At 34.9% G+C, this 22,746-nt stretch overlaps 2 protein-coding genes, 1 long non-coding RNA gene and 1 pseudogene across 4 annotated transcripts; 2 read left to right on the top strand and 2 right to left on the bottom strand.

Annotated features, from left to right (window-relative positions):
• Nucleotides 1–459: 459 nt before the first annotated feature.
• LOC144432353 (uncharacterized) lies at nt 460–2,779 on the bottom strand. Of its 2 annotated transcripts, XM_078120351.1 has the most exons (5): nt 2,753–2,779; nt 2,521–2,603; nt 2,028–2,108; nt 1,070–1,153; nt 460–990 (listed from the first exon to the last, which is right to left on the bottom strand). In XM_078120351.1, exons 2-5 carry the CDS (start codon nt 2,582–2,584, stop codon nt 857–859), a joined length of 363 nt encoding a protein of 120 aa, XP_077976477.1. In that variant the 5' UTR covers nt 2,585–2,603; nt 2,753–2,779; the 3' UTR covers nt 460–856. The 2 variants fall into 2 exon arrangements, with proteins under 2 accessions (XP_077976477.1, XP_077976478.1); XM_078120352.1 differs by lacking the exon at nt 2,753–2,779 and having other exon boundaries at nt 2,521–2,717.
• Nucleotides 2,780–11,296: 8,517 nt separating this feature from the next.
• Nucleotides 11,297–12,104, top strand: LOC144432441 (uncharacterized). The gene is made up of 2 exons (XR_013480672.1): nt 11,297–11,600; nt 11,997–12,104. It is a non-coding gene; the product is annotated as an uncharacterized LOC144432441 (long non-coding RNA).
• A 20-nt stretch (nt 12,105–12,124) lies between these two features.
• Nucleotides 12,125–14,096, top strand: LOC144411820 (ryncolin-1-like; annotated as a pseudogene).
• A 3,450-nt stretch (nt 14,097–17,546) lies between these two features.
• Nucleotides 17,547–20,838, bottom strand: LOC144411875 (uncharacterized). The gene is made up of 4 exons (XM_078109528.1): nt 18,892–20,838; nt 18,640–18,703; nt 18,234–18,399; nt 17,547–18,040 (listed from the first exon to the last, which is right to left on the bottom strand). The coding sequence occupies exons 1-4, from the start codon at nt 19,027–19,029 to the stop codon at nt 17,938–17,940; spliced, it is 471 nt and encodes a 156-aa protein (XP_077965654.1). The 5' UTR covers nt 19,030–20,838; the 3' UTR covers nt 17,547–17,937.
• Nucleotides 20,839–22,746: the final 1,908 nt, after the last annotated feature.

The raw sequence follows: 22,746 nt of genomic DNA on the forward strand, positions 1-22,746 counted from the left end.
ACGCTATGTCGTGCCAAAGCGCCAGTTTATTAAAATCAGTGATGGGTACTGTAACGAAGTATTTACTGTATTTCTGGCAGAAAAGAAGTTGTATAAAGTCTCTCCATCGCAAAATTCTACCCGATACAGGAAAATATAGAAAAAGGTTGGGAACTACCCCGGTTAAAACAAAAAAGTGAATGTGAAAACCTGCCCAATCGATCCTTGACGTCAATATCCTTCGGAACGCCAAAGATATGATTGACTTTCCCGTACACGTTCTCTCACGCTGAGAAAAACACGTCAACAAACGTGGTTGGCGAGAAGGCCGCAACCGACTAGCCGTTGCAGCGATGCTTGTTAGGTTAGCTATGGACTATTGGCTATTACGGTATATAGTATATATATTCTGTAAACCTGTAGATCTTGCATTAAACAGAGAATAATCACACACAATTGTAACGACCAAGAGACAAATAGTTTAATGCAGCATGAGTTGTCATTTATTTGCATGTGTAAACCAAAGCAACAAATGATTCATATAAAAAGTTCAATCTATGAATTCGGTAACAAATACCAGATATATTAGACTCTAAAATGTACCCATGTAGGAGTTTTTAATGTTGCCGAATTTCGAATATGTACTTTGAAAAACAGTTTGCAATCTGCGAGTTATACGTACACATTTGTTTGTTTACTTTGATGACGTTGAATCTAATAAAGGTTTGCTACTGACATGATATTAATATACAATAACTTCCATATTCAAATATAGTTTGATGTCGTTGAGTTTGTTTTATAACGATGAAATATTGAATCAAAATACAACACTTTATAAAGTGAATATATCAAAAGAAGTACATTTTAATCGAATTTACTACTGCCAGGCAAAGCACATATCTTCCCATCCTATACTTGTTACTTGATTGTGACTGGCAAATACATTCCACATATTATAAATTGCCTTTGCTGTCGGAGTTATGGTTCTGAAGTGTGAAAATCCCTTCAATCCTGAAAATATTTAATGCAAAATGCAATATCATTGCATGTACTAATTTTATACATCACTATGTAACATTATTGTATTTACCTATTGGTGTGCAGAATCCCATGACAAAATAAGTGTCGTAATCTGTCATGAAGAAATACTCGCCTCGAAATAGGTTGTCTGCATCTGAAATGATAGTTGTAAGTGGGAGCTAATAAATGTAAACCTTGGTCCAAATATTGCAATTTTGCAAGGAGATAAACCATGGAAATACTTAATAAAAGATTGTCGGCTCTAGGGGCATTGTTCGCGGGCCACAATAGTGCCAAGAATAGGTAAACAGTTCAATACAAAACAAACGCTTTAATTAGGGAAACAAATTGATAAGTAGTCATTTATCCAGCAAAACATGCAGAAACCACCAAAAACTTACTAAAACATGCAAATGTGTTTCTATATTTATATTTAGCGTAAGATTTCAAACTCTTTCAAACTGAAAAAGGGCTTCCGCTAATGTAAGTGCTTCCGAATATTGAGGGTAATTTCTAATATATATAGGCAGCATTTTTTGCAATTATGTTTAGGCTGGTTGCAAAAAACACCTGGCATTAATTATATTGTTAGACTTTAACATTAATATTAAGTTATCAGGCATAGCCAACCTAAGCTATCAGAATCCGCATTCAATTTTAAGTTCTCTGCGATGCCAAAATTGTTAGCATATATTCCTGACCAAAAAGATAGACAGACAGATAACAATTAAGCCTGCCGAGAACATCATTCAACTTCGCTAGTTGCCTCAGTTAGTCATAACTCAGACAATTCAGTGACATTAGCGATGAAACAACAAAAGCTTTTTCTGGTAAATGTTATTACGAAACAACACTAAATGCGATTTTTTGATTACTCGCCGAATGCGACGCGGGCTACAGATAATGAAGGTTGGGAAAATGGGCCTGGGTTCAGACCACCCTGTTCTAGACGGTCAAAGCAGAATGCGGCAAGTCTTGGGTCTATATATTAGTATATATCCGCAATTAAACCAACAATTTCTACTTACAAGTATCTAGCTCTTCATTTGTTGCGCCACCACCTGGGGTATCAAAATACAACTTCTTGAGTTTTGCCAGAAACGAAGTTTCTAAAAAAAAAAATATTGGTTATGTTCATTAATGTCGAGAATACAGTGTGTTATATTTCTAACAGCAGGTTTTCAATACGCTACGTCGATGCAAATTTGAGAATTTCGGTAAATAAGACATTGTCTTATCAGTAATATATATTGCTAATGCGGGTTTGAGCTTAAGTGCCTATTTTTACAGATGAAATTAATTCGATAAATTGTGTGGCTGAAAAGTTTACTAGATACACAAGTAATGGAACAGTAAATGGAATTGCGATTTGGTGCGATTAGCGCTCGCCTAGGATAAGAAATTATAAAATGCTTTTTTAGAAATACTACAAAATTAATTCAATGTAGAACTATTTTTTCTGTATGTTGTGTCTTTGTCACATTGTTGATTACAATTCACAATGATACAAATTGCGCTCACTGAGTTGTTGATCTATGATGTATGTTTCGCCCTCTCTTCGGATAAAGTGTAACTGGAAATCCATTGTATTCTTGTTGAATAGCCTTTAACAAAGGTTATAAATTAAGCAAACAAATAAACAAAAACGCTGCTACGTGATTTGCTCTGTCAAATGCACTCATAGAACTTTACAGTTTACACAAATCGATCAAACTAGACAGTCTATATTTGAATAAGATTACTGCTAGTTCACCCGCGAACGCTCAGAGTTAGGTTGAACATAACTCCATCTTCTGGTGTTTCGAAATGATGTATATCATGACATGTTCTCGGAAATTTACCAGTATTACCAGGATTCGGAATGTCAAGTCCATCAAACCATGTTCCTTTTATTTTGCCGAACTGAAATACAAATACACTTGAAAATTATTTGAATTCCACTGCATGTACCGCCCTGAATCGTTCGTTAATCGGGGTCCTATAGCTAATTTATCTGAATACGAAGGTTGTGTACAAGAAAAAGAACGAAAATGTGTACAGCTGTATATTGTCGAATTCAACTTCTCAATTCGTCAACTATACCAGTGGTCGGCAACCTTTTTCGGTTGACGGACCGGTAAAGCCTGACAAAACTTTGGCGGACCACCTTTATACAAATAAACTAAGCCTATGCAATAAATCATACGCATTAGGAAATTTACTAAAAACGACGGTTATGCTATTTAATGCGATATCTGTATTTGTTTGATGGCCATTAACTGTTCTCATATTCGAGACATTGACACACGTAACATGGTTCGTACATCTAACCTACTTCGATATTATATCGTTTTTGTAGTTATTAATATTGATAACCAGGCCTCACATTAAGATTTCGGGTTAACAATGCTTGCATCAAATTGTTGGGGAGATCTTATTATTATTATTATTATTATTATTATTGCAACATACTGACATGGCAATTGTTTATGAAGTCAGACTTGCTGATCAATAGTGTTGTGCAGGGGTCGGCAACCTTCATGTTCTTGCGGGCCAAATATACACGTTTCAGGTAGCGCGCGGGCCGCAATATTTCCGCCTTCGAACAATCGCTACATTAATTAAACTTCAATTTATGGCGCATTTGCATTGCTGCCCTTCTCGCCTGTCCCAATGAGATGTGTATGTAGCGTTTTTTTAATATATTATCCAACAATACATTGTTTCTATTTATCTATTATTAATGTGAAAGATGATGTTTTTATGGCAACTCGTCGTCCAAGTGATGATCTGACAAGCGAGTACAAATTTTAATCTAAGTTTAATGCATTTCAGATAAAGCTGCTCAAGGCCATATGTTCTTCCGAACGTGGACTTTACACCTTTTGCCCTAACGCACAGATGAGCTGTGGCGCAGTCCCGGGTTTCGGGATCGAAATTTCGACGACTCGTTTTGTAACGAGTTTAATTAAAACATTGAAACTCTTAATAACTGCGATGCTGACTGGGCATATCGAGCAAACTGGTTTTGTAATGCCCACGAAAGAAAATACTTTTCCGTCCTAGCACTTTGGAATGCTCGACCCTTGTCGCTCCGTTTTCCGGACATTTTTAAATTTTAAAAATCGAAATTAACTCGAACGACATACAACTGAAGCCACTTGTTTCATAAGAAGCGCCGTACAGCAGCACTTGTCACCACATAAATTCGTGTAGGGACAATAATAAATTTGGGATCAATTTTTGTTTTATGTATTGAATGTCGAGTGGTTCGAGAGTCGCAACAAATTAGCTCGCGGGCCGCATTTGGCCCGCAGTTTGCCGACTCTCAATGTTGTGTTTGTCTGGTTTACTGTTGAGTGCTGTTTTTTAGTCGTAGGGCTTGTGGTTAGATTGTAGAGGTTTTATTACGGCCTCGTCTGTTTTTTAGGCTTGCACGTAATTGACAAAAATCAATTCCGTAATTACGGCCAAATCGATTTCGTAATGACCCCGTAATTGCGATATTTTTTCACACATTTAAACCTATCATAACAACCAATTGAATCCACTTCATTTTCGATTGGGACATCGAGTTTGGGTTTTCATATTGCTGACAGTACTACACGCCGGCGACAGATGTTAAGACAAGAGAAGAGTGAATTCAAATTAATTTTATTCCGATTTTTATCTTTTGTGCTAGCTTTGATTTCCTTTATCATTTTTGCAAATTAACCGTCCCAATTTTATGCGATCAATTTTATCATTACCGACACTGGTATACGGATATTTATGAAACGATAGTTGACTTTTTTTAAATCGTATTAAAAAAAAAACGTCGGGTTTCCAATTTATCAATGGCACGACGAGCGTATTCTTTCGTTTGATTATACTTGCGCTTGCCTCGCGACGAAGACTTGTTATTGCACCGTTTTTAACATTATTCGACTTTACTACCTAGTCAGCATTTTATAATAATTATTGATGCCGACTTATTGACGTTATTCCCATTACCATGCTTCATATTACATTAAATCATTTCGCGGCCTAAATGTTGTAACATTATTTGCGACAAATTTAGATCAAAAATTAATTATTTGCGCATAATTTAAATAACGTACTTATATGACATGGCTTTTCCGAAAATACGAGGTTATATCGCAAAAAAATGCATATTGTGACATTTATTTTGCACTCACGAAGAAATCGACTTATTTTTCCAACTCAAGTCGACGATCCTATCGGCCAAGATTGACACAAATTTGGTCGAGTGTCGGTGGTATTCAAGAATCAAAATAAGTTGCCGCATTTGGTAAAGACAGTTAATCATATTTGGCCGAAATATTGCGAGGCATTGTGGAAAATATATTGAGCAAGGACAAGTCCGGACTGATATAAAACGATAAAACCGGTAACAGAACATCAAGGTTTTATAATTGAAAATGGTTCTCGCACAGAATAAACACACTGGCTCATACTTGATATTTAATAGTAGTTAAATTGAGAATATTGAACTGTTGAAAACAAAAAACGATCGTCGAAATTCTTAAATCTCGTTGCCTTGGTTAAATATAATCCAATGTTAGCATTATTAGCAATAGTTAGAATTATTACATTATTAAAAAAGGTTAAAATATTTCATTTTTATTCTTCATTTTAAAAGTGACTAATGTGCGACTTCGTCAAAATATTATACCAACAGAAAAAGTTTTTGATAAATTTCCAAGATTTCTTACCCTGTCCCAGTCAATAGCTTGATATTAATCTGTTTTGGAGCAGAGCTGAGAAGTTGCCGTTTCTCCCGAAAAATATATCGCAGCCAAAAATATGTCGATCTTCATTCCAACCATTTTTGCACGAATATGTCGCAGGTATATTGTTCTCAAATGTGCCCATAATAACTTGGTATCCTTTTATATATTTTTCGAAATAAATGTCGAAATATTTAGATGGAAAAAAAAAGCTTTAATCTTAATCGTCTAAGCAAAGGCTAATACTATATAACCGTATTTCCATCATTGAAACAATATATAAAAACAATGCATCAAATCTAATATGGCCATTGTTGTTCTTGTGCGCACACAACAGTAAGTTAATAAAAGTAAAATTTTTGACATTTTAGGATATTCGGTAAAACACGAAATGCCAAAGTTATCAAAGCAGTATAGGTTGGTCAATATCCAACGGTTTATAATATTTGATTATTCAAAATATGACATTTGAAATCCCCCGACTGTTCAACGAACTGAAGCTATTTATTTTATGAATTAAAAAATCGCATGAATTTGCAAGTAATTTTCCTGTGAAGCCGGTAAATGTAAAGGTCATGTACGTGCATGTTCGGTAAATCACGAAATGCTAAAGTTGTCAAAACAGTAAGGATTGAATTATTTTATTCGCTTTATGGTAATTACCTTTCCAAATACTGTATGGTCTATTTTGTCTGTCGCATAAATATGCAAATATTATTTCTGTGACATCGCTAAATGTGAACGTCATGCAAAACATTTATGGACACATTTCTGGATTACCACCATGGAAAATTAGTGGTTATATATCCGTTCGTGTTAAAAGGCGTATGATCCAACTACTCACCAGACGGCGAGACAAGTCTCAATTCAAATGTTTCTACCACGCGCCATTTCATTTTCACGCTCATTCTCAATTAACTTGGTACAGGATTGAAAAAGGGAATGCAACGAATGCTCATTACAATTCGGGTTTGATTTTAAATATATATATATATTTTATTTTTGTATCTTTTTTTTAATTTTTATTGTAATATCCCTTGAATCGTGGTGAATCTAGGGCAAGTCAGTGCGTTTCAGCAGTTGCGCACGCTGCCAGAATTATGATTTTAAAAATGTAAGAAAAAATTTTGCTCCGACTTCCTATCTTATCGCGTAGCTTTATCGCCAAGTTATTAGGCTGCCTGCACCAAAGTCATAAGATTTTAAGAACAATGTTTATTCGACATATTAGAGAGAAGTTTTGATTGAAAAAGGCAAGATAAATCATGAAACATAGCTCACGGTCTTGCTGAACACAGTCAAAAGCAAGTTTATAGAAGACCGCTATTCGCCTAAATCTGGGTGTGTTGTTAATACAACGTCGGAGGATATTCTTGATGTCACGTCTTTTGATAGCCCGGAATCTATATAGACAAGACGCAATGAAAACGTATCGAATGCGCCACTCTCAGCCCCTCTATCCACAAATAAGACACATGCATAAATCAGCTTCTTCTTTATACACTTGGCAAATAACAGCGGTTTTCTTAAATGAATAAAACACAATTGATTAACTTAAGTCACAGAGCATTTATCAACAACAAAAGGCTAATTTCTTACCAAACGTTTTCCGATCCGAGTGGCTTATACAATTACAATATATATATATATATAAAAGATAAGTTAACAGTCAACAATACGGACAAATATCTTCGGCTATTACACGACGAATACGTAATGCAAAAATGACGGAAAGGAAAACGCTAAACCAGACAACAGATAAAATTACTAATTTACGCTACAAGCAAAGGGAATAATTGTAATAACGGTTCTACAATGATTATTTACAAGGCAGCGCACGATGCACTGTACACAGAGGCAAAATGTACGATAAAATTGTAAACAACGTACGTTTACAACGTAACACTTGGATAGGTGGCAAGCAACGCAGCTTGCTACCTAAGTTCGAATCTCATGAAAACTGTGACAATGTGCGGTAGGATTACTCACCGTCGCGGGGTTACTTCGATGTTCGATTTGAGTTTGCGAGTAGTGGGACCGCACGTTCATGACCCGCCCGAATATAAAATCACTCATTTCTCGGAATATTCAAAAACATTTCTTTGCTAACTATTAAATTGCTAGAAATAACATTCTCACTAGAGATCATTTACGTTGGTGAAAAGCAGTATAGTCGTCGTAGCAAATAAATGTAAACGACTAGTTATGACGTTCTTGGCAAATAGTCAAGAAATATGTCGCCGGACGTTCACATTTAATGGTGTCACAGTAATAATATTTGCAAATTTATGCGACAGTCAAAAATAGATAACATATCGAAAGTCAATTACCATAAACAGTTGAAAATTATTCAAAACGTATTGTTTTGATGATTTCAATATTTTTTCATATTTTCATATTTTGAATAGTCAAATATTATAAACCGTTGGTAATTGTCCAACCCTTACTGCTTTAACAACTTTAGCATTTCGTGTTATACCAAATATACTCAAATATCGAAAATTTTACTTCTATTAGCCTTCCTTTGCACATAAAAACAACAACGGCCACATTAGATTTGAGGCATTGTTCATGTATAACAAATTGCTCACTTGTGGAAATAGGGTCATATAGTAATAGCCCTTGCTTAGACGGTTGACTTTGAAAAGCATTTTTTAATCTAAATATATCGGCATTCATTTCGGAAAAAATATTTAAGTAATACCAAGTTTTCATGGGCGCATTTGAGAACAGTATACCTGCAACATATTTGTACAAGAATGGTTGGAATAATCAGTCCCATATCAGTCTCCTTCGAACAAAAAAGAGAGTAGAACTATAATCATAGCCATAACAATATTAACAAGATGATACGGGTAATCCTCATGGTTAAAATTTGATTCGACAACATCTTTACAAAAACCTTCAAATAATACATTTTTTTTTTCAAAATATGAAATCTTGCGTTTATTTTCTTCTTGTAAACAGCCTACGCTTTCAAAAAAATTGACTAATGTTTCCTGATTAACGATTAATGGCGCAAGCTGATTTCATTTGATATATAATAGGATGGGAAGATATGTGCTTTACCCCACGAAATAAAGTCGACTAAAAACCAATTCTTTCAGTGAAGTGAAATGAATACACGACATCCAACTATATTTACAAATTATTTGTGATCGCCCACAAAAACATATTACGGAGTCAGTTAGCAATGGAAGTGCAAACGTCACCAAAATGCTATTGGTTTTTTCTATTTTATATTCGGCCATTCGTGGACCAATTTTGCTGGTTTTCTAAACGCGCCACCACGTGAATTGTTTAGCTATTTAATTCTCATCAAACTTGGGCAATATGCTTTACCTAGATTTAAAGCTTTATTATATTACCGTTGTAAATTGTGCAATTTTACAGTTCATATTTAAAATTAACCTTTCGTCTTCTGTTTTTCACAAATCGCGAAAACAATGAGGAACCCTTGAGTTCATGACAATTATGCAGGTGTGGTGAATGAATTGTATACTTTAGAAAATAAACAATTTCCGATATTTGACATAATGAAAAATAAAATTAGTTTCAATTTAATTTTATATCGTATCAAGGAAGTTGTTATACATTAAACAGACATATCGGACAAAATTAAACTCCTTGAACAATTTCTACTATGTTTCTCCCATAGAATTTTGTCTGCATTTGTATTGTATTGCACATTCACGGGCGCCATCCCCCTTCATATGATAGGAATTTCATGCGAAATGTGGCGCCTCCTGTTAAATTATTGAAACTAGAGATCCGTTTTTATATATATATTATAGTTAAGATTTTTTTTCAATTTATTTTTTTTACTCATGCAATCTTTGAGCTCAATTCCGGTAAGTGAACAAATATAAATATATCGCAGAGGCTGTCTGTTTCACATGACCAGTAACACTATGTTAGGCATCGGTTGTTTTTGAGATAGTACCAAGTCGTACTCCCCAATGCCTTAGATTCAGAATGTAAAGACTTTAGCTTGCCTTCTTAGAACAAGTAAATAGACGAGAAAGACGCGTGTGTACGCAATTTGATTCTGATAAAAAAAAAAACAGGCGAGGTTAAGCATTTTGCCTAACCTTCCGATTTCTTTTTGTATAATTTTTTTTTTTGTAGTTTTATTTGAAATAGTTAACAGATTATAAAGGATTTGAATCAGAGAGTATAAAACTAATTTAGAAGATAACGCAAAAAACGCGTAATTTACGTTTGGTAACATTTTTATTAATTTATTTCAACGTGGTCAAAATATGTAGAAATTTGGACAACGTTGAAATTTTTTGATGGATCAAGATTTATTGTTACCAGTATAGGTGGCATTCACAAAAAAGATCGAAAGACATGCAATTGAAACAGTAATGAAAAAAAAACTACGCTAAGAGTACTAATTAATCAGTTGTATAGGTATAGCGAATATATAGTAGGTCGGGGGAAGTCGGACCCACTAATAAGTTATTTTGAATAACTCTTCAAATAATGTCGCAGCTGCATTCGTTCTACGATTGATTCATGCACCCACCCTCCAGCTATCTTGCCACATTTGCACATTGTTGCCATAGCAACGAATCGGAATTTACGCCCGATTTTCAGCTAAAAAAATATTGGGGTAAGTTAGACACTTTGTGGGAAAGACGGACACACACCAAAATTAACTTGATGGTGTCTAAGATTTCGGTCATAAGACTTCGATCAACGCCTAGATGGCCCAGGATTATGTCTCTTAAATTTTTTTTAAACAGATCACTTTTCTTGCATATTAAAAAGTATGTCCGTCTTACCCCATAAAGGACATAACAGGGCAATTTTCAAAAGAGTTTGAACAGTTTTAGGAAAACTAGGAATTTAAAATTTAGTTTGCGCTTTTTCAACTGCAATTTTTCTATCTTCTTTACACGGACTACCTCTAGAAGTATTTATTTTGTAATTTCTTGGCATAACCTTGGGCGTATTTTATACGCATATGAAAAAAACAATTTGACGGGGTAAGATGAAATTTTACGCCGGGCTTAACTTCTAAGAGATCCAATATAAATATGGCGATGGGTGTGCTTTTGATCTTTGTTGTAAAAGGGTACTTAGTACCAAAAAATAATTATTTATAAGTTTCGATGACGACGGCCCATTGACATTCCCAACAGACTATATTGAAAAAAATCCTCCCCCCTCCCCCACTCAAAATTCAACCTACCTCTTAAGTGACCCTGCCAGCCCAAAAATGAGTACTGGCAGTTTGCTTAAGAATTTATTCGATCTAATGCAACTACTTTCAACAAATAAACAAAATAGAACCGAGTTCGCAGACTTTTCCGGCTAAAATTATTCTTCGCCACCATGGGACTCTATAATTTGACGTTTTTCTGTCCCAACAGAAACACCCCTTCCCCAAAAAGCACCGCCTTGTAAGTTGTCGAGCCTGAAATGTAAAATCTTGGTTCTGTCGTTGTTCGCATGATGTCGCTCTTTCACGCGATGCGTTTTGAGCGACGAAAAAGCGCGAGGTGTCGCTAGTAGGAGGATTTTATTTTGACTGACCATCATACCCCGGGTGTCCGAACTACCCCGACCTACTATACAAGCAAAAAATTAACCGTAATATTCCAAGTGAATATGAATAGCAAATTTGCAAAGTATCTATTCATTAAAGTATTAATTATTATTATATGTCTTTGATAAAAATATGCTTCGAATTAGTTATCATATACTTTTTTGTTTACAGATAAATTAGAAGTAAGATGAAGTCATACATATCCATCGTTTTTGTACTTTTATTATGCAGTTGGTCAGTCGTTAGCCATTATAGTCAAGAAGATACTGGACACTGTACAGCGAAGTACGAATCCTGCAAACTACATCAAGAAAACGTTGAACGAGGAGAATGATGTACCAATCAGATAATACTTTCAATACCTTCAATAATACCTTCAATACTTATTCCTATGCATCTGGAATATTAAATTATTACTCTTATTACTCTGAGTGATATTTTAAAGCCAGCATCGTAATTATGTTTATCACGTCGCTTTTAATAACGATATATTGCATTGCTTGTATTACATTATAGATTTTACTACGGATGCCTTTCTATAAAATTCTTAAGGGCTTAATAGTTTTACATGAACTAGCTTGTATTAAAAATAAAATTAAATATATATACAGTGATTAAACGTGCATTCATTTCACATTTCCTGTATCCTTCATAGTCATTGCTCAAAGTTAATACTACAAAAAATATATGTTTCGTCAATAAATCGGTATAATTGTAAATTTAAAATTCAGAGCGTTATTATCCTGATAGCTGTCGAGGATTACACAAACTCAATTCTCTTTCTTGGAATAAAACCGGAGGAGTTTTTGAAATCTATCCTACCCCTGTTTCTGATAAGATTGAAGTTTACTGTGATCTCATGACAGATGGAGGAGGATGGATTGTGAGTTAAATCGATTCATTGTTATTTATAATTTAACAATTTTGTCGCGTACTTTTCTAATATTGAACACGAAATGGACGTATGGATAGTTTTGATATTATTATTTGTTATTGTTGTTGTATTCTTTTTTGTAGTTTCTTCTAGTTGCATTTTTCTTAAACTACTATTTTTAGTTATTTCGAAAATTACTGTGGAACTCTTTTGAAAAATTGATCGCTATCGCAAGTATATACCGTATATTTTAATATAAATCTCCGAGCGCATCAGTGATCGGAAATCTATCTGATCAATCTTTTCCATGAAAACTCATGCAAGCACACTCATCCAGACAAAGGTGTCAGATTAAAACTATCCCAAATCTTCGTACAATTAAAACTAAATCGATAAGGTATATAATTAAAAATAGAATGTTTTACAAAGGTATTTCAACGTCGAATGGATGGCTCTGAAGACTTTTATCGTGGATGGGATGATTATGTAAAGGGGTTTGGAAATACGATTGGAGAATTTTGGTTTGGTGAGTTTTTTATTCACTTGAATGACATCAACCTTATTTTGCTGCAACAAGTTCCTAAAAATGTTGACAATTGAAAAATGCTCGAGATATACTTCATCGCGTCCATTTTAAATATATATATATATTGCTTCCTACCATGCAACCTTCAATGGTTGACGAAAAACTCCTGATCATAGTATGAAACATGAAACTTATGCAAACCAGAAACTGGATGACGATATTCTATAGAATCTATACAATCTGGTAAAAAATGAAAATTAACTCGCGGCAACTGTTAGACGTAATGACATCAGTCGATTACGTGAAGAGCACCATATATAGCTATGTGGACAACAATTTTAAAAGCCCGTATTTGTGTTACTGATATACATTATGAAGCCAGTACATTAAATTTTTAGGTTTAGAAAATATCTATCAGATGTCGAAAGATAAGACATATGAACTCAGAGTAGACATGGAAGACTGGGAAGGAAACAAAGCCTATGCAAAATATGGGTATGATTTCGAACCTTCAATTTAATGTAAACTTTATAATCAAGTTTATAAATGTATGTTTTTATATATCCTATTTTTTCTAGAGCATTCTCGATCGGTGATTCTTCAACAAATTATCGCTTAACGGTGGGTCAATACAGTGGAAATGCTGGAAATTCTTTAGAAGACTCCTATCAAGGACAACCCCTATACATCAAGGACGACCCTTCACAACGAAAGACGCAGATCATGACATAGTATCTTACAACTGTGCCGACACTTACAAGGGAGCGTTCTGGTACGGAAATTGTCATGCAGCAAATTTGAATGGGCTGTATATCAATGGAGGAAATGTGAAATATGGAATATCTGTTACCTGGAAAGCTTGGAAAGGCTATTATTATTCTCTGAAATTTGTTGAAATGAAAATGAGGCAAAAGCAGTAGCCGAATTATGCGATGAGTTTACATACAATATTTCATTATTCAGCATTTGTAAAATACAAACGTTTTATCTCCGCGATTCAAGTAGTTTTAATGGTCACAATGGCCATATATATGATTTTAGGAAGTGACAATGCTCTTTTGGAAATCCGATAGTCTGTTTACAAAGGGTCTAGCCACCCAAGGAGTGTTGTTCATACTTTATCGCTGTCATATAGACAGCGAGATTGGACTTTATGGCAACTGAACAAGATATATACTGCCAATGGAGTGCAGTGCTTTATGTAAAAACTTGTCCAAATTAAAAATGGTAATAAATGTGTATAGACCTGTATAATGCTTGTTCTTACAATTCTGAAAACAATATATTTGAGCGTGATGATAATCTTGAAAATATGAGATATACTAATACAAACAAATATGAGATAAAAGTAAAGAAAATAGGTCGAAAAAGATGTAGCGTAAGAACATCGCCTGTATGAAGAGACAATGGACAACATCCGTTCGATTAATAGGCTAAGGTAAAAATAATTAAAGTGAGTAGACGTTAGAAACATAGGCAACCAAATCTTTCAAATTTATGTGCAATAACCCTGAATATTGCAACCATGGTGGAACCAACGTTTGTGCAGCCGTGCAGTTTCACGAACACGCAATCTTGCCAAGCAAGTAAAACCCTCCGAGGAATTGGTTTGCTATAAAGCCACATAATTAGTTCGATGGTTTGCTCTCATAGGTAAACTTTAATATCCAGCAGAAATGTATTGATTAGATAAAATACAGGGCAACAAAAACACGACCAACCTTAATATCAGTGATACAAAAGGAGCCTGTATTGGGTTACATTGATAGGGGTGTTCGGAGTCAAACATGAATAACCGGATATCTACTTTGGTGGAAAAATTATCAGCTTATATTATGACTCTGACTCGACACACTACTGTACACGTCCCTAATGTAATATAAGTGAATAACAAAAAGCTAAATACAGTCCCGCGACAATTTCTTGCACAGATTTCACAAATTATACACAAGGTTTTGCAAGCTAACGCAAAAAACCTTGCTAACGCTAGCCATTTAGGTGTTAAAATTTAAGAGCTGAAACGCCTCAAATTTTAACTACTAATTAAACTAGATTCCAATCTGACTCCAGAATATCAAAGAATATGGGTTAGCGTGTAACTGAAATAGCTGTTAATTTGATATAACAGTAAGGATCAAGCGAATGTCTCTATAAGATTTTATTTCCATCGATATTATATGACAATAAACTTATGACACATAGACAACTCATACTTCTAAATTATTATTATTGACAGATGAAATTAGTTAAACAATTGTTTTCGAGAATCGCTTTTTAAAAAGGATCACATATATTTCATATTACTCGTTAAAATCGTCTTTCTCTTTTTTCTCTTAAAACCATCCGTTTTCACGGGGCAGGATCTTGCTCCGGCTCAATTGTTGCAAAACAATCCACATGATGGAAATCCATATACAAGAAGATGAATTATGCATATTGCTAATAATCAAATGCGAAATATTCATTTTGGCTACATTTAATTTCGGAAGTCAATAATAGAATGTTATCGAATTTTCCAATATTATGACGTTGAAAACTATTTTTAGTGTTGATGTCAATTTATTCAAAATTATCGGTTAATTTGTTACAGAGCATTTAACAGTATCAAGAAATGGACATAATGTATTAGATATGTGATGACACGTAAGTGAACCTTACGATTCCCTTATCTGATTAACACATAGGTTTATGTTTGTGTCGTACGAGCTCGGGTTTCTACTAAATTATATGCTGGCAGAAGTTTATGTTAATTCAATAGAATTATATATTTTGCAAAATAATTAGGATAAATATACACAGGAAATAAACGCTCCACATTTGGGTGAAAAATTATTGTAAAATTTTGCATGTTTACTTTTTGCTGCACCTATTGCTGTTTATAATTCAGATATCACGAATATCAACTCGATTAAGAAAATGACTTACTATTCCTTTTTACATACGAGTCTTTATTTTTAGAAAATATGATAGCATACAATGCGCCTAATTCTTTTCTTGATATTACTCTACCCAGGTTTCAAGCCTGATTACTAATTCATTCATAGTATACGGTCTTGAGTATTTATCCGAAATGTTCCATTTGAGTTTTGTATACTTTTGATTCGTATAATTTGTGAAACCAGTGCAAACAATTGTGACGAAACTGTATTTTGCTCCTTTCTATTTCCTTGTGTTACATTAGGGACAGATGAAGGAGGATGGAGAAGAAGAAACACCATAGTTTTCAAACATAGATATAATTTGATTAGATGAGACTAGGACAGGGAATGAATGGGTAATCAGTAAATCGTTCTTGGTCTCGGGTTACAAATAATTTTGACGGTTAACCGCTATTCCAGGTATCATTCCCTTTTCAAATGTACACTCATTTAATGATAATTAATTTGCACATATTTTTCCTTGTAATAAAACTAATGGGTGCTGCCAATAAATTATAACGAATACATATTTCGGAAATTATGACTGATGATGACAGTGAATAAATAGTTCCCAATCAAAATATATTGTTCATAAATCAACCATATTCGAATTACAATAATTTTAACAATGGCTATTGAATGCAAGTTTACAAATGCCGATTCTGCAAACGAAAATTAATATTTACGAAAAGTGCTGCCGACGCTTCACTGAATACAAAATTTAGACTTAAATTTATCATTCAAATTATGTCTGATTTCAGTATCAATAAGAATATAATACTTCTCATTATAATAAAGTAGTTTTATTCTTGCTAGTTACTAGACTAATCCATCAGGACAGTTACGAGTATTACTACGCCAAATTTACATGAAAATTCTGTAAAAAATAACTTAACAAACCCAATTTTCATATTATCACCCGTGAATTGAGGCAATGCTGTTTTCTCATGTGCTTTTAACACCAGCCGTTGTTAACTGACTCATTTAGTCCAGTTAACTGTCAAATTTTAAGTTTTTTTATTAAATTTCCAGTTATGTAGAAAAGCTAAACTTGCTTATGGATTTGAATTGAGATGATTTCCATAACTGAATAGAATTTTTATTGTAAGAAATTAAAACGTTCGGTTTGTAGATCACAGGTCTCTGCCACTTCCTATCTCAAGAACATTCAAATTGTCTGTAACAGTATGAACGAGAAAGCTGTATTATGGAAACGCGTCAACTCAACACATTGGCCCCGATGTGGTATCCGCTATGAGATATTAACTGCCTTCGACGTACTTTTCAGAAGACCATTATATTCATTGAATCTAGCATTACGTTCTATTCAGTAGGATGTTTTTTCAAACAAAATTAGGCATATCTTGAAGCAGTTCAATGACCGGAAAACAACGATTAGAATAACGTCATGGTGTATTTAACCGCCCCAGGGACAGACTGGAGCGAGCTAAATGCATTCGAAAATTAAGTTACCAACTCTCGTAAATAGCTGAGAGTGTGTAGAAAATTAAGATCAGACTTCTGTATTAAGTTCATATTCATAATAATATCTTAAATAGCATTAGGTGTAGCAGAAGGTACACAGGCGTAATTGAACGACAAAATTCCAGTTAAATATAAACCACTAGTTACTATCACTCTAAGAAATTTTTACCGGTAATCGCCTGGCATTACATATGACAGGGATGCAGCTGCGAAACTTTAATGCAATTTTAGCGTAAAAATTACAGGAATTTCCGGTAAAATCGCCGTTAATCACCCGTGAATTTCGCAGGATGTTACTAGTAATCCTTACAAGTTTTTTCCGGTAATTATTACCGGCAATCCGTAGTAATATTTACCGACGCTATCCTGTAAATTTACGTTTAAAATCCGGTGAACTTACATTCAAAAACCCGGTAAAAATCACCGTTATCCTCCTGGCATTACATTTTACCGGACATAATCAGTAAATATTACAGGCTATTATAAGAAACCGAATTTATTTACAAATAAAATGAAATTGGAAACTATGCGAATGAAACGGAAAGAAATTGTACAACAGTGATAAACCATGAAGAAAGAAATGGTGAAAACAGTAATAAACCCTGAAGAAAAAAATTGTATAAAAAAAACAGTGATAAACCATAAAATAGAAACACTGAGGAATAGAATGAGTGAAAAAAAACCTAAATTTCATAAAAACAGCTAAAACCTGAAAATGAGAAAATTCCAAATTTTTATATGTCAAATGGATAAGTCACATTATCATCTGAAATATAATTTAAACAGTGAAAAAGTGTAATCTGTCCAAAGCAGTGCAAGTTTCTTTGTATAAAGTTTGTGGAAGTTTTCATTGTTGATGGTATATTGAATTATTGGAATTTTTCCAGTAGGGCCTGAACTTTTGGGTGTAGTCTATTTTCATCAGTCTTCTTTTTTGAGCGGGGGGCATTGTCACCAATTCCTGCGAAGTATCTGAAATGGAATGTGTAAACAGGTTCAACGACAAATATACAAAAATAAAAATAACTTTTGACTAAGTTCTAATATTTTTAGCATTAAATACTTGCCGCCAACCAATCTAATGCCCTTGCAAGCCTGAATGCTCGCAGAGTATATCTAATTAAGTGATAATATGATTGTTAAACTAGCATTCAGAATAGCTCACCGTTGTACAAACTCGTACGTTTTCTTTGCCTCCTTCGGGTATTGCATATTGAAAACGTAATAAGATCCAAAGGCGCATGTCACTGCATCGAAGAAATCTGCACATTCAATATATAAAGACTTTTCCAATATTACATGTAGCTTTCTAGCATTGATAAGAGAGGTGCCTGAAAATATATTCAAATTATATTCTATTACAATTTTTATCAACATATATGCCTAAAGACCGGATATAAAGAAATTGTCTTTTTCCACATTGTGGGCACAAATGGCGTTCTGGATATTAGCCGTGATCATTCACATTATGTCAAAAAGCATGGGATGTCTGTGTAGATACAGACCAATATCATGAAGTGTATAGGTTATAACGTTTTTCTGATAAAATTAAACAAAAAAAACATTCTTACCACGAATGATAACTGTTGGTGTTGGCTGCACAACCTCACATATTCTCTCGTCTGTTACATCTTCCTATAGATGGATAAAATAAAGGATTGAGTAATGTATATGATAAAATATATCATTAAAATTCCCAAATATCACACCCCATATCGTTAACTGCCAGATGGACCTGACCAAATATTTAACTTACAAATTTAAAATAAACCTCACTAGGAAGAATAAGTAGTTTTTTTACACAATTCCAAAATTGTACCCACATCAAATATCTGGTAAATGGATGATAATTCCTCTTTGAAATAACATGCCAAGAGATCCAGAAATCTCAAAGTTTTTGGAGCTTTAGACTGATGCTTCTCACACTCGACCTTTATGGATGAAGCCAAGATCAACACCATCAGTTTCGAGAATTTTCAAATCATTCAGCAAAGGCTTGAAAATATCTTCAACGCTCGAAGATTCAAGATATTTTTCTTTCACCAGCAATACCAGCTGAATAGAGTTTATTTTGGATCGACAATATGGATAGATGTTTCCCAGAGACAAATAACAAGCCAGAATTTTATGCTTTCTTTTGGCAGATCCTAAGGGATTAACAATTTCGAAAGCATCTTGATATAAGATTATTTGAAGTCGAGGTAACGAGTTATTACATTGAAAAAATGTATTATTCATAATAGTTTCTCCATCCTTTACATCTACTTGATGTCCATCATTGCAAGGGGGATTCAAAAACTGTTGTCTGATAGAAGAAAATTTGAACAAAGCTCTTATAGACTGTAAAATTGGGACATATTCATAGGTTGCCGGCTCCAAATATTCACGGTTAGTAGAACGCCCTATATTGAAAGATATTGGTTCAACAAATGGAAATTGTCGTTTGTAAAATTGTTCAGGAGAATATTTCGTTCGGAGAGTGCCATCACTGATTGGATTTGACATTAGTGCATTAGAAACAGAACTCTGCAGCTCCTCAATTACGGATTCAGGAACACCCCCACTGGTTGAGATATTTTTGATGACATCCAACACAATTTCACTTTGTTTGATTATGAGCAATGATTTTTGGTGTATTATTTTGTCAATTGTGATACCGGGAACCAAATGTCTATATTGTAGAGATGCATAAAAAAGCGCACTTTGTTTATAAAATATTTCTGAAGGATTTTCTGATATTGCCACTGGTTCCACGTCGGAAAAGTTTGTTTCAGCTTCAGTATCTATGGATGAAGATGTTGCTCCACATATTGGATAATGTATGGATTTATGACAACGATAAATATGACTACAGAGTGATCTATAATTGCTGTAATCTTTCAAGCAGTTTATATAAGGGCAAATAATCACTGATCCAAATTTAGTATGAGTCTTCAAATGCTTCAAAATTTCTTTCAAATTATCTCCTTTGAAACTACAGGAAGCAATGCAGCAATTTTATTAACTTCCATGGATTATCAAAATTTAAATACTTTTCATGTGATGTTACTGTGTTAACAAAAATAAAATTGTGATTTTATATTTAGTCTACTACAATATTGTAATACCATAGACAATAATCAATCAATCAATAGAGCAGCGGTCTCAATATCCAGATATCACTGGAAAATAACAATCGGCTGTTTTTGTCACTAGATTTTAAACAGAAACAGCAGCTTACATACCGGTACCATACTGTTAGCTATTTTTGCCCTTCGATTTATAGAAAGTGTCAGAGAGTAGACAATATACACAAACATTTAAATGCTGAATGTACCAGAACATACCGCTACGACTGTACAACTGTAGTCTATCAGGATACGATATTCTATTACTACATTATCGGCATTCGCTGCAGATTATATGAACTCTGGAACAAATCAAACTTTAAAAGGGATGTACCGGTACACTTAATGTGACTTGCAGCCTTATACCAATACAGTCTGATAAAGTCCAGAAGTCATTGTACCGGTAGTTATTCTTAAGTTTAAAAAATACTTCAATAACTACTGAACTTATGTACCGGCAATCACTGAATCAGTTAAGACTATCTGTTAGGTACCGGTACCGTACATCACCAAAATTTTATTAGTTACCGTACCGTTGACCTTAACGTGGCCGATATCGGTACAGTCAGACAGTTAGTCTAAATCTGTAAATGCAGAAATGGGTAAAAAGCAATGCTGCAAGTCCGCAGGTCCGAAAAATATAAACTAGGAAACCCTAGCTCTTGTCTGATCTCAAAAACATGTAACGGTACCGTACCGTACCGGTATCCAAAACATGATGCAGTGATGGGGGGTCTTACTACTTACTGCAAGTGCAGTTTCAAGTATTCTGTGGCATCTGCAGCTGCCGCAAAACCATGGCGGTATTTCCATACCGTGGCCGCTACGGCCAAACTCATGGCAACTGACTTTTTAGCTGCCACAAACCAATGTCGAGCTGCCGTCACCGCGGCAGCAAATTGAAAACCAATGGCAGGTAAAATTTTGCTGCCGTAACCGCGGCAGGTGGGCCGTAAAGACAGGGCTGTCTATTATGGTGACAAATATTGTGTAAGTTGGAACGTTTTTCCTATGGATACAGTTTTGATTGATTTGGGGTTAGGGTTAGGGTTTAAGTAGATATAATTCCACATGATCAATTAAAATCTGGTACATTAATTTGTGAATATACCGTTAATACTGATTACTGAATACTGAATAGCGCTATAAAACCATGGCAAGAGCTGCCGCGGTTCGTTCGTGGCAGGAGCTGCCATGAAGTGGTAAAAACTGCGCCTCACTTACTGAATACAGCGCGAAACACCGCAAAGAGCGCAAAAGAGCGCGAAACAGCGCAAAATAGCGCGAAACAGCGCAAAACGGAGGAAAACAGCGCGAAACAGAAGGAAACCAGCGCAAAACAGAGGGAAACAGCGCAAAACAGGAGACGCAGTCATTACCACCTCCTGCCACGAAAGAACCACGGCGCCTCTCGCCATGGTTTTATGGCGCTATTTCCGGTATATTTACAAGGTTATGTACCGGATTATTGGTCATCATGCGAAATTTTATCTATCTTTTTGGTGCTCCAGAAGTATGTGCACCAATATGTCGCACAACCTGATTCCGCTACACACACACACTTCTGGAGGTCCCTTTTTACCTAACCCTAACCCTAAAGCCAACCATATCCACATGGAAAATGTTCTAAATTATAGTACCCAAAATGTGTCACCAGCAGGCCATTACAGCATTACTGGCTACATACGTTGGTTTGTGTTTTTAATTTGCTGCCGTGGTAATCCAACTCAAAACAAGGGGGTCTTACTACTTACTGAATACAGCGCGAAACACCGCAAAGAGCGCAAAACAGCGCAAAAGAGCGCGAAACAGCGCAAAATAGCGCGAAACAGCGCAAAACGGAGGAAAACAGCGCGAGCCCTCTGTTTTGCGCTGTTTCGCGCTCTTTTGCGCTGTTTCGCGCTCTTTGCGGTGTTTCGCGCTGTATTCAGTAAGTAGTAAGACCGGTGATGGGTACGGTACCGTACCAGGGTACGGTACGATAGATCAGTATCGTATTCTACGGTACAGAAGTATCGAATCCTATTTAGACAGTAATAGTTGGCACTAAAACAAACACAACACATACATTATGACATTTGCAAACCCAAATCTGCATATCGCCCAACTATCCTGCTTCCGGTACGGTAACAATAACAACTGACGATAACCAACAAACGGACAAAGAGCATCGCTCAAAGTCCAATTTTACAAGTCAAAAGACAAAGAATCGGATGGCGTGATAATTCACGTGATTGAATACCGCCTCTTATTGGCTGCTGTCTTTTAGCAGTGTGCGCACGCAGTGTTATATACTGCCCCGCCCCCAATGCCTGTAATATTTACCGTTTTTTTTTCGTAAAATCCGTTACCGACTCATTTTTGTAATTTTTTACCCACAAAATGAGGGGAAAATTTACCGAACATTTCTTAGAGATTTTAACTATAGTTAAAATGTATCTTCGAGTATCGTTGAGTATATTTTACAAAACGTTTTATTCAATTGAATAAAAATATACTTATATTATATATTACAGATAAATTAACAGTAAAATGAGCTCATACGACATATTCATCGTTCTTGTACTTTTA

The sequence above is a fragment of the Styela clava genome, chromosome 15, assembly GCF_964204865.1.
Source record: "Styela clava chromosome 15, kaStyClav1.hap1.2, whole genome shotgun sequence".
NCBI classification, from domain to species: Eukaryota; Metazoa; Chordata; class Ascidiacea; order Stolidobranchia; family Styelidae; genus Styela; species Styela clava.